Consider the following 12,238-nt stretch of genomic DNA (forward strand, 5'->3'; position numbering starts at 1 on the left):
TCTTGTTCAGCTGTCATTAGTGATGAAGCCTGGATGTTGACTGCTTTGTAATTTTCCATGACAAAAGGCTCATTGCACCTGCGTCTCCAGTCGACTTGTGTCGCTGTCTCGAATAGGACCATTCTATGTAAAATGTGATGTTGCTTCCCCTTACACTGAAGTCTTTGATGGTATTGTTTTCACGTGCTGCTTTTGTAGCTTTATGAAATGAAAGGCTCAAACATTGTCTGATTCAGAGCATCAATTAACATGTTTTGGGGGAAATCTACATATATACAAATTCAGCTTAAATACAAAATATTTAATATTGAGATAAGCTCTGATTTTTTTGGCCCACGTGACCGCTGTCTGATTAGATTGAGCATCTGGAGGGAATACAGATATTCTGATTACTGAGCATGTGTCTTGTGTTGTTGTGGTTCACTTTAAGAGTCTCTGCTCAAAGCCTGTGACCAAATTTATGTGCATTATTTTGATGCACAGTAGGTGGTGCTCTGTGTGCTTGTGTGAAGCCATTTTTCAGAAAGGTAGTAAATCTTCATGCCTGTGCCAAGTGGGTCATCTGGAGCCAATGTAATTTCAGGTATTTGTTTTACAATGACCAGAGACTTTTACATCAAACCCTGCAAGCAGCGAGACTTTTATTCTGAACTCATCCAACAGCTGTTGGCTATTACAGTGCGAAGCTGCAATCTGACTAGGTCACACAGTGTTTTGCTTATCTTTGTGGTGCGTTGAAGATAACGGCACAAGTACCTACAGTTACTCAATCGGTTCAGGATCAGATTGAATACTTCATTCTGCAAGTATCAGCCTTTGTAGAAACATGGCCATGGGTGATGGTGAGTGCCAACAACAAATATAGCTAGAGCATGTAGAGTTGCAATATTTCTAGATGTATTTCGGAGACAAAGCCTGTGCTATCACAATTTTTGCTTCGGAAAATTTGTTAGATACAAGAGGAGGGGGGAAAGCTGGTGGTATTTTATTGCATTTTTCTTAATTAAATGATTTCCCTTGGAATACAGCAATCAACAAAGCTATTTAGAATGTGTGTGCAGTACTTCCAATTATTTGTTGGCAGTGTACATGTTGAAATCCTCTGATCTGCATTGGATGCGTTATGTTTTCTTGTCTGTTCGTCTGAGGGATTCACGGTTGCAGAAGTTATGGATTTTTCTTGATAAATTTAAAACCAAATAACCTTAATTGCCGTGAGTGATGATTTGACCTTGTTGAAATTTATAAAATCAAAAATTTTAAACAAGTATCAAAATTGTTTGTGGAATTTATTTTCTTTGCAACTGAAAAGCCTAATAAATAGACTGATTGTGGTTTTCATTGTGCAGTGAATTGATATTTTGGTCAAATGGGCCTATTTGTCTGCTGAGAACAATGACATTTGCAGAAAGGTTTTCATGGCCAAAATGCTGAAAGTTAATGTTTGAAATGTTACTCAAAACATTGATTTAAAAATAAATGTACTAATTGCCATTTAATTCTGATATTTCTGCGAACGCTTTGAACAACACGCAATACTCCTGTATCTTGTCATTACTGATATAGGCCACTTAGAGCTGAAGGGCACCGGCTTAGATATGTGTTGCCATTTCCTATGTTCTCCCAGAACTGAGTTTGTAGAATTTGCAGTTCTAAATTATGGCTATGGGTCCCGAGAGGGGCCATACATTTTGTGAAAAATCATAATTGATGTCAGGGGAAAAATGCACATTTCGGAGGGTGAGAAAGCTTTTTGAAATGATGCCAGGAATAATTTGTAGCATTGGTGTGCGGTTGAAGTGTATATTAGTATATAGCCATAAGAAACAGATGGCTTGTTTGAGCTGAAGAACATTTAGCTCTTGAATTATTTTGAATATTGTTTTTTTGTTGCCACTGTTTTTTTTCAAATGTTGTTAGGTATGCATAGTTGAACATTTTTGTTATAACTATTTTTCCAACCAAATCTATTAAACAGGGGGAGCAAAGATTAAATGATAACAAGGGAGCAAAGATTAAATGATAAGGTCAAGGCTGATGAAAGAGCATGATACTATTGTGTCTATTTACACTTTTGGTGTTAAATTCAAGTGCTTTCACCTGTCTTTTAAGTGGTAACTTGGCAATGCAAAATAAGATTAGCTAGAAGTAAGTAAATTTTCCAGAGGTCTGGAATTTTATTTACAATAAATTTGTTTATTTATTAATTTATATATTGCTCAGAAGATAGTATAACAGTAGAAGTACACAATGTTCCAGTTATCGATTTGATCTGTGTCCTTCACAACAAATTACATAGTGCGAATTTATGCATTCCAGATTTCTGCCACTTGTCCAAAGACCATAATTTTTTTAATGAATTAACTGGGGTAAGTGGTGTTTTGGAGAGGTAATAATATTTCATTATACTAACTGCTATGGGAGATATATTCTTCTACACCCAGTACCATTTGTGTATCAGTGTACTCTAGGGTTGCCAAGACAAGAAAGTAAATTCCTAGTGATCGTTGCGCTGGTTGTCAACATCCTGGGAATTGCCATTGACCATAAACTACTGGATTAGCTACATAAATGGCTACAACAGCAGGCAAGTGGCTCACCTCCTGCTTTTCCCAAAGGTCTCCACTATTTATAAATTACAAATCAGAGACATGATGGAATACTGCATCGATGGGTGCAAATGAAATGGCGTTCAAGAAATTCTGCACCATCCAGGGCAAAGCGATTTGCTTGATTGCCAGCTGAACCATCACAGCAAACATCCATAATAGTGTACATCACAGGATGGGCTGCAACAAGATTGCTTTGACTTGAGATTCCTCAAACCAGTAACCTCTACCGCCAAACATTTTGATGGCAGAAATGCATGAGAACACCATTATGTCCAAGTTTCTCTGCAGGTCACTCACCATCCTGACTTGGACATATATCACCATTCCTTTATTGCAGCTGGGTCAAAATCACTGAACTCCTCAAGCAAAATAAAGAGTTAACGATTTGAGCTTGCTCGGCGCTCCCATCAGAAATAGAGAGAGGGAGAATGTGTTAGATCTTAAACTCTCGTACCCTGATTCCTGTAAGGACTCCACCCTATTCTCCCAGTTTCTCCATCTCCATCGCATCTGTTCTAATGTCACCTTCTAAAGTGGTGCTTCTGACGTGTCTTTTTTCATTAACTGAGGTTCCTTCCACCTGTGATTGACAGGGTATTCAATTGATTTCGACCAAATTAAAAGTGCAAGTGAAACGCTGCTTAAACTGAAAGGGGTGAAGGCATTTCTGCCCTCACCCCTTCCTCTCCCTCCGAGAACCATGATTGGTTCCCCCTTGTCCTGACTTTTCACCCAACCAACCTCAGCATTCAAAGGATCATTCTCCATCATTGCCACTATCTCCAGCATGATGCTATCACAAAACACATCTTCCCCTCCCCATCCCGTCAGTATTCCGCAATGATCACAACCTCTGTGACACTCTGGTCCACTCGTCGATCATGCCACTCCTCATCCCCTTCCCAAGGCACCTTCCCTTGAATAGTAGAAGGTGCAACAGTTGCCCCATTAGCTCCTCCTTCCCTACCATTCAAGGCCCCAAACACTCCTTTCAGATTAAGCAGCGTTTCACTAGCCCTTTTAATTTGATCGGTTGTATTCGCTGCTCTCAATGTGGTAGTCTATACATTCGGGAGACTAAACCCAGACTGGATGATCACTTTGCAGATCACTTTCGCTTAGTTCGCAAGTATGACCCCAATCTTCCCGTTGCTTACCATTTTAACTCAGCACCTTGTTCTTGGGCCCACATTTACATCCTTGGCCTGCTGGAGTGCTTCAGGGAAGCCCAGCACAAACTGGTGAGCAACATCTCATCTACCAGTTAGGCACAATACAACTTCTTAAGATATAGAAGCAGAATTAGGCCATTTGCCCATCAAATCTGCTCCTCCGTTTGATCATGGCTGATCTCATCCTCGTCTTAACTCCACTGTCCTGCCTGTTCTGGATTGGATTGGATTTGCTTATTGTCATGTGTACTGAGGTACAGTGAAAAGTATTTTTCTGCGAGGAGCTCAACAGATCATTAAGTACATGGGAAGAAAAGGGCATAAAAGAAAATACATAATACGGCAGCACAAGGTATACAATGTAACTTCATAAGCACCTGCATTGGATGAAGCATACAGGGTGTCGTGTTAATGAGGTCAGTCCATAAGAGGGTCATTTAGGAGTCTGGTAAGGACTCATAACCCTTCTCATAACCCTTCAACCCATTCCCAATTTAAAATTTGTCTAACTCTTTAAATTTACTCACTGCCCCAGCATCTACTGCACTTCGGGGTTGCGAATGCCACAGATTCACAACCGTCTGAGGGAAGTAGTTCCTCCTCAACTCCGTTTTAAATTTGCTACCTCATATCCTACCTAATACCCTTCATTCTGGAATGCCTCACAAGAGGAAGCACCGTTCCACGTCTACTTTATCCACATCATGTTACCATCTAGTTAACCTAAATTTTATCCCCCTCATTCTTCTAAACCCTTAGTATATAGGCCTAAACTGTTCAATCTCTCATATGACAAACCTCATGTCTGAAATCAGCCGAGTGAACCTCCTCTGAACTGCCTCTAATGCCACTACATCTTTCCTCAAATAAGGGGGCCAAAGCTGCGCAATACTCCAAGTGTGGTCTCACCAATGTCTTGTATAGTTGCAACAGCATTTAATAATAATAATAGCTTATTGTCACACGTCGGCTTCAATTAAGTTACTGTGAAAAGCCCCCAGTCGCCACATTCCAGCGCCTGTTCGGGGAGGCCGGTACGGGAATTGAACCCGCGCCTCTGGCATTGTCCTGCATTACAAGCCAGCTGCTTAGCCCTCCGTGTTAAACCAGTCCATTTACAGCCCTTGGGACTCAACATTGAGCTGAACAACTTTAGATTATGACCTTTCGCCTCCATCTTAACCCCCTTTTTGAAAAAATATCCAATACATGAATTGCCTGACACCCCACCACCCCCTCCAACACCAGGATACCTGACCGTTGTTATTTAAAGTTGATTCATCTTGTTGCAATTTCTCACAACTACAGTTTAATATCTAACACATTCTCCCTCTTTAATTATGTTGAGGAACTGAACGAGCTCAAAAAGTTAACTTTGCTCTCTCTACAGATGCTGAGTTTTTCCAGCAGCCTCCGTTCTTGTCACTGAACTCCTTACCTGACTTGTGGGAGCGCAGAGTTTCAATTTGGCTAACCACTACTTTTTCAAGGACAATGAGCACTGATGCTTCATAGCGCCAGGGTCCCAGGTTCGATTCCTGGCTTGGACCACTGTCTGTGCAGAGTCTGCATGTTCTCCCCGTGTCTGCGTGGGTTTCCTCCGGTTTCTCGGGTTTCCTCCCACAAGCCCCAAAGACGTGCTTGTTAGGTGTATTGGGCATTCTGAATTCTCCCTTCATGTACCCGAATAGGCACTGGAGTGTGGCGACTAGGAGATTTTCACAGTGACTTCATTGCAGTGTTAATGTAAGCCTACTTCTGACACTAATAAAGTTAATTATTATTAAATGTGATCTTGCCATCAACGCCCACATCTCAAGAACGAATGGAAAAATATAGCCCTCAAAAGTTAAGATCGTGCATGAGGCAACCTGTACAACTTAAAAAGAATACCTATTTTCCTCCCACTCTCCCATTTAAACTGAGCAGTCAGTTATGATTTTAAAAAGTATTGTGAAGTGATTATGTCGATGAAATGGATTAGCCTTTCAAATTGGTGCAAAATACTTGTGAAATTTGGAGTAGATCACTTTGAACCTTTCAAAGAATTATGCACAGGGAAGCACGGTGGCGCAGAGGATAGCACTGCTGCCTCACGCCGCCGAGGTCCCAGGTTTGATCCCGGCCCTGGGTCACTGTCCGTGTGGAGTTTGGACATTCTCCCCATGTTTGGGTTGTGGGGTTTTGCCCCCACAACCCAAAGATGTGCAGGGTAGGTGGATTGGCCACACTAAATTGCCCCTTAATTGGAAAAAATGAATTGGGCACTCTAAATTTATAAAAAAAAGAAATATGCACTTTTGTAGTGCATTTAATGTAATACATCATATGAAGACACTTCATGTTGACGAGAGTGACATTTTTTGAATGATCAGGAGTAGTGACCGAATACTACTGAAAAAAATCCCTTTTGAAGAAGAAGTAAAGAGATCAAACAGTTTTGAATAAATCTAGGTTTGAGGTCAGAGTCGTTTGCAATGGGTTTTAAATTTATTGAGTTGAGAGAGATGGAAGCCAGAGGATAAGGCAGAGGATAGCCCAAAATAAATTGGTTAATTTTTGTTACTCTTATGTTGTGTGCCTTTATTCCTGTGACTGGTTTATTGCTATAACTTTTTGAGACTAAAATATACTATTAATTATGTGCTGTTGTCCATCATTGAGGAGAGAACATAAAACTTTGATTTGCTATCAGTGCTATTTTAGGTAATCTAACTGACCACTTCCTGTGGATTCACTCTTGACTTGAAGCGATCAAAATGGCAGTGTGAACTTCATGAAACATTAAGCTAAACGTGATCAAGCAAGAGCATTATAGTTTTCTCAGCGTTGGTTGATGTGACTATTTTAGGTTGTGTGCCAGAGTTCCAAAAATAATATGGTTTGTCATGTGAGAGTGCCTTTAAGAATTGGATGTTTAAGAAATGTACCTTTAAGAAATGAGCTGATCATATTACTGAAGTGATGTCACGGGGGTGGGGGAGCTGAGCTCACTTCTGCTTTTTGGGAGTTGTAGTTTCAGTTTGAGGAAAGCGGGTGTGGCTGTGAGCTGCATTGTTGGTGATCTCTGCCATGAAGGACTATCTCTTAATCCTTTGGTGAAATCGGAATTGTAAAAAGGTCTCAGTATTGAATATAAATCTAATGTGCTTCTGTTTGAAGGATTTGTCAAGTCTTTTTGATGTGTAAAGGAACAGTTTGCAGGATTGGGTAGTGTTGTATTATTTTCAGGGTTATCTTTGAAGTAAGGGGTGTTAAGAGATCCAATGTTTATTTAAAAGGTTAATTTGAGTTCATGGAATAAACATTGTTTTGTTTTTAAAGCCATGTGTCCATAATTGTAATACTACACCTGGGGAACAAGCCGTGTGCTTCAAAAGCAACAATCCATTAAAGGTGGGGGTTGGTTGAACCCCATGATACATTTTGGGGTTCTGAAAACACCTCTCCCATAATAGGTTTGAAAATATGTTCTTTTAGCAAACTTGCTAAATGCTTTCAACCCTACAAATTGGTGGATTTGTTGCAAATAATCTTGTTTTTTTTTCTTTTCAACTCATTTGTCACTACATCCAAAGGCTCATCTTTCTTTGGAGATGTAGATTATGTTTGAGACATAAGGAGCTGGATTCTCCGCCGGCGGGATGCTCCGTTTTGCTTTGGTTTATTGGCAATGTAAACTTTTTCTGTATGTTTACTCTCACCTGATTAAATTTCTGTTTTATAAATCACAATTTCTCATATGAATTTAATCTAAATGATTTTTGAAGAATAATGTTCTTCTTAAGTGCATAAGAAAGACTCAATTTCTTGGTAGGGTAGAAACATTGTCATGTGAGAGTACCTTTAAGAAATAGGTGTTTATAAATGGGTGTGTATATAAGTATCTGTGGTGAGAATACCTTTAAGAAATGGGTGTTTATTACAGCAGTGATGTCAAAGAGTGGGTGGAGCTGGGCTGTTGTCAGCTTTTTAATTTCGTTTTGGGCTGTTTGCTGCAGGGTGTGTTTTTGTTTCGATATGCAAAGCTGGATAGCTGCAGTCACAGCCAAAAGGTGTATTAGAATCTCCCCATCTGTAATCTAAAGACTGTAAATCAATCCTTTGGGGATTTAAATCTAATAACTGCTCGCAGTAGTGACTTTAACCTGATGTGCTTCTGTTTAAAGGTTTTTTTAAGTCTTCTGGATGTTAAAAGGACACCTTACGGATTACTTAGTGTTGTATTCTTTGGGGTTTTTATTTGAATTAATGGTTGCTAAGATGTTCACTATGTTTTTAAAAAGGTTAACTTGAGTTCATAGAATAAACATTGTTTTGCTTTTAAAAAATACTTATCTATTTCTGCTGTACCACACCTGTAGAGTGGGCCGTGTGCTCCCCATAACACAATCTATTAAAAGTTGTGGGTCAGGTGAACTCCATGATACACTTTGGGGTTCTCTAAACCCTGGCCCATAACAATATGCTATGCAGATGAGTTTTTTTGTGTGTCTTGGAATCTTCTCATGACTTATGGAAATTCTTGTAGACAGTCTCCTGGGATGCATCCCTGTTTACCATGTTAGTGACCTCTCAAAAAATTTAACCAGTCAGACATGATCTTCCCTTCACAAATCCATGCTGATAAACGTACACTTGTACAAGTCCTTAACCACTGTTCTTGATAGATTTCAGCCACTGGGATAGTCAGCACGGATTTGTGAGGGGTAAGTCTTGCCTCACAAGTTGATTTCATTCTTTGAGGAGGTAACTAAGTACATAGATGAAGGTAGAGCAGTTGATGTTGTATCCATTGATTTTAGTAAGGTGTTTGATAAGTTGCCCCATGGTCGGCTCATGCAGAAAGTAAGGAGGCATGGCACAGAGGGAAATTAGGCCGATTGGATCAGTAACTGGCTATCACATATGAAGGTAGAGCAGTTGATGTTGTATCCATTGATTTTAGTAAGGTGTTTGATAAGTTGCCCCATGGTCGGCTCATGCAGAAAGTAAGGAGGCATGGCACAGAGGGAAATTAGGCCGATTGGATCAGTAACTGGCTATCACATATGAAGGTAGAGCAGTTGATGTTGTATCCATTGATTTTAGTAAGGTGTTTGATAAGTTGCCCCATGGTCGGCTCATGCAGAAAGTAAGGAGGCATGGCACAGAGGGAAATTAGGCCGATTGGATCAGTAACTGGCTATCACATAGAAGACAGAGGCTGGTGGTAGATGGTAAATTTTCATCCTGGAGCCCAGTCACTAGTGGTGTACCACAGAGACCAGTGCTGGGTCCTCTGCTATTTGTGATTTTTTTATTAATGACTTGGATGATGGAGTTGAACGTTGTGTTAGTAAATTTGCTGATGACACCAAGATTGGTGGAGTAGTGGATAATGTGGAGGGCTGTTGTAGGCTGCAAAGAGACATTGGTAGGATGCAGAGCTGGGCTGAAAAGTGGCAGATGGAGTTTAACTCTGATAAGTGTGAGGTGATTCATTTTGGTAGGACAAATTTGAATGCAGATTACAGGGTTAACAGCAGGGTTCTGAAGAATGTGGAGGAGCAGAGAGATCTCGGAGTTCATGCCCATAGATCTCTGAAAGTTGCTGCCCAAGTGGATAGAGCTGTGAAGAAAGCCAATAGTGTGTTTGTATTTATTGACAGGGGGATTGAGTTCAAGAGCCGTGAGTTATGCTGCAACTGTACAAGACCTTGGTTAGACCACATTTGGAGTATTGTGTGGAGTTCTGGTCACCTCATTATAGGAAGGATGTGGAAGCATTGGAAAGGGTGCAAAGGAGATTTACCAGGATGCTGCCTGGATTGGAGAGTAGGTTTTATGAGGAAAGGTTGAGGGAGCTAGGGATTTTCTCACTGGAGCGAAGGAGGATGAGAGGTGACTTAATTGAGGTGTATGAGAGGGATAGATAGAGTGGATGTTCAGCGACTTTTTCCTCGGGTGGATGTAGAACAACGTGCAAGGGGGCACAACTATAAGGTTCATGGTGGAAGATATAGGAGGGATGTCAGAGGTAGGTTCTTTACTCAGACATTGGTTGGGGTGTGAATGCACTCCCAGCTATGGTCATGGAGTCGGACACTTTAGGAACTTTGAAGTGGTTATTGGATAGGCATATGGAGTGCACTAGAATGATTGGGAGTCGGTTGATTTGGTCTTGGTTTCAGACTAGTTGGGCACAACATCGTGGGCCGAAAGGCCTGTACTGTGCTATACAGTTCTATGTTCTAGGTTCGAGAGTAGGTGCAGGCTTCTTGCCAGTATGGATTGGTAAAGGGGATGAGTATTCGACTATCATGCTGCTTATTTTGGGTAGATCCAGTTACTGCAATTGTAATGCTGAATCACCTAATATCACACACACAAGATGTGAACTTCCTAGTTTGCGTGCTCTGTAAACACACGAATGAGATGTTAACAAAACTAGTCATATTACAGAATATGAAGAAAAGATAACTTATTTTTCTTTCTCCTACTTCTGCGAAGAGTGTGAGCAAACACCGTTTTACTGAGTTGCTAATTATGAAATGGATGCGTGGGTTTATTGGGAGAGAAACTGAACACATTGTTTATATTCTGAATATAAAAATGTGAAAGATTTGTGCTTCATTAGTTATCACCAGGGGTATTTGTGTTCCTTTCAGTAATGTGGGTGTACGTAAACCAACGGACTGCAGTGGTTCAAGAAGGTGGCTCCATCTTCTCTGGGCAATTGGGGTGAGCAATAAAGGCTGACCCCGTTCACTGTAATTTTGTGTGTGACTGAAAGTCTTATCTGCTTCTGATTTTTCACTAATCAGAAAAGTCAACAATTTTTCCCCGTAAGTTTTTATTGTTACTCTTTTTAAATTAATTTTTATTTTATTCATTTACGGGATGTGGGTGTCACTGGCTAGGCCAACATTTATTGTCCATCCCAGTTGCCTTGTTTTAGCACTGTGGCAATGAAATTAGTAGGCTAAAGATGGACACTTGATCTTAAAATTATTGCAACAAAGTATGTTCAGCATTAGAACAAAGAACAAAGAAAAATTACAGCATAGGAACAGGCCCTTCGGCCCTCCAAGCCTGCGCCGATCCAGATCCTCTATCTAAAGCTGTCACCTATTTTCTAAGGATCTGTATCCCTCTGCTCCCTGCCCATTCATGTATCTGTCTGGATACATCTTAAATGACGCTATTGTGCCTGCCCCTACCACCTGCGCCGGCAATGCATTCCAGGCACCCACCACCTTCTGCGTAAAGAAATTTCCATGCATATCTCCCTTAAACTTTTCCCCTCTCACCTTGAACTCATGACCCCTAGTAATTGAGTCCCTCACTCTGGGGGGAAAAAAGCTTCTTGCTATCCACCCTGTCTATACCTCTCATGATTTTGTACACCTCAATGTGGTCCCCCCTCAACCTCTGTCTTTCTAATGAAAATAATCCTAATCTACTCAACCTCTCTTCATAGCTAGCGCCCTCCATACCAGGCAACATCCTGGTGAACCTCTTCTGCACCTTCTCCAAAGCATCCACATCCTTTTGGTAATGTGGCGACCAGAACTGTACGCAGTATTCCAAATGTGGCCGAACCGAAGTCTCATACAACTGTAACATGACCTGCCAACTCTTGCACTCAATACCCCTTCCGATGAAGGACAGTATGCCGTATGCCTTCTTGACCACTCTATCGACCTGCGCAGCCAACGCCAGGGTACAATGGACCTGAACACCCAGATCTCTCTGTACATCAATTTTCCCCAGGGCTTTTTCATTTACCTTATAGTTCGCTCTTGAATTGGATCTTCCAAAATGCATCACCTTGCATTTGCCCGGATTGAACTCCATCTGCCATTTCTTCGCCCAACTCTCCAAGCTATCTATATTCTGCTGTATTCTTTGACAGTCCCCTTCACTATCTGTTACTCCACCAATCTTAGTGTCATCTGCAAACTTCCAATCAGATCACTTATATCTTCCTCCAGATCATTTATGTAAATCACAAACAACAGTGGTCCCAGCACTGATCCCTGTGAAACACCACTGGTCACAGTTCTCCATTTTGAGAAACTCCCTTCCACTACTACTCTCTGTCTCCTGTTGCCCAGCCAGTTCTTTATCCATCTAGCTAGTACACCTTGGACCCCATGAGACTTCATTTTCTCCGTCAGCCTACAATGGTGAACCTTATCAAATGCCTTACGGAATTCCATGTATATGACATCTACAGCCCTTCCCTCATCAATCAACTTTGTCACTTCCTCAAAGAATTCTATTAAGTTGGTAAGACATGACCTTTCCTATGACTGTTGCCTATCACTGATAAGCCAATTTTCTTCCAAATGGGAATAGATCCTATCCCTCAGTATCTTCTCCAGCAACTTCCCGACCACTGACATCAGGCTCACCGGTCTATAATTACCTGGATTATCCCTGCTACCCTTCTTAAACAAGGGGACAACA

The 12,238-nt window shown here is 41.0% G+C and overlaps 1 protein-coding gene across 31 annotated transcripts in view; it reads left to right on the top strand.

The window, feature by feature from the left end:
- Nucleotides 1–12,238, top strand: part of clasp2 (cytoplasmic linker associated protein 2) — a 582,371-nt gene that overhangs the window by 123,230 nt on the left and 446,903 nt on the right. Inside the window, exon 1 of one of the 31 annotated variants that reach the window (XM_038809901.1) lies at nucleotides 538–842. The exons of the other annotated variants lie outside the window; for them this stretch is intronic. Within the exon in view, the coding sequence (XP_038665829.1) occupies nucleotides 827–842 (16 nt within the window). The 5' untranslated portion in view covers nucleotides 538–826. Of the gene's footprint in view, nucleotides 1–537; nucleotides 843–12,238 lie in introns of those variants that run through there. 31 annotated transcript variants of the gene reach the window in all.

The sequence above is a fragment of the Scyliorhinus canicula genome, chromosome 10 (genome assembly GCF_902713615.1).
Source record: "Scyliorhinus canicula chromosome 10, sScyCan1.1, whole genome shotgun sequence".
NCBI lineage: Eukaryota > Metazoa > Chordata > Chondrichthyes > Carcharhiniformes > Scyliorhinidae > Scyliorhinus > Scyliorhinus canicula.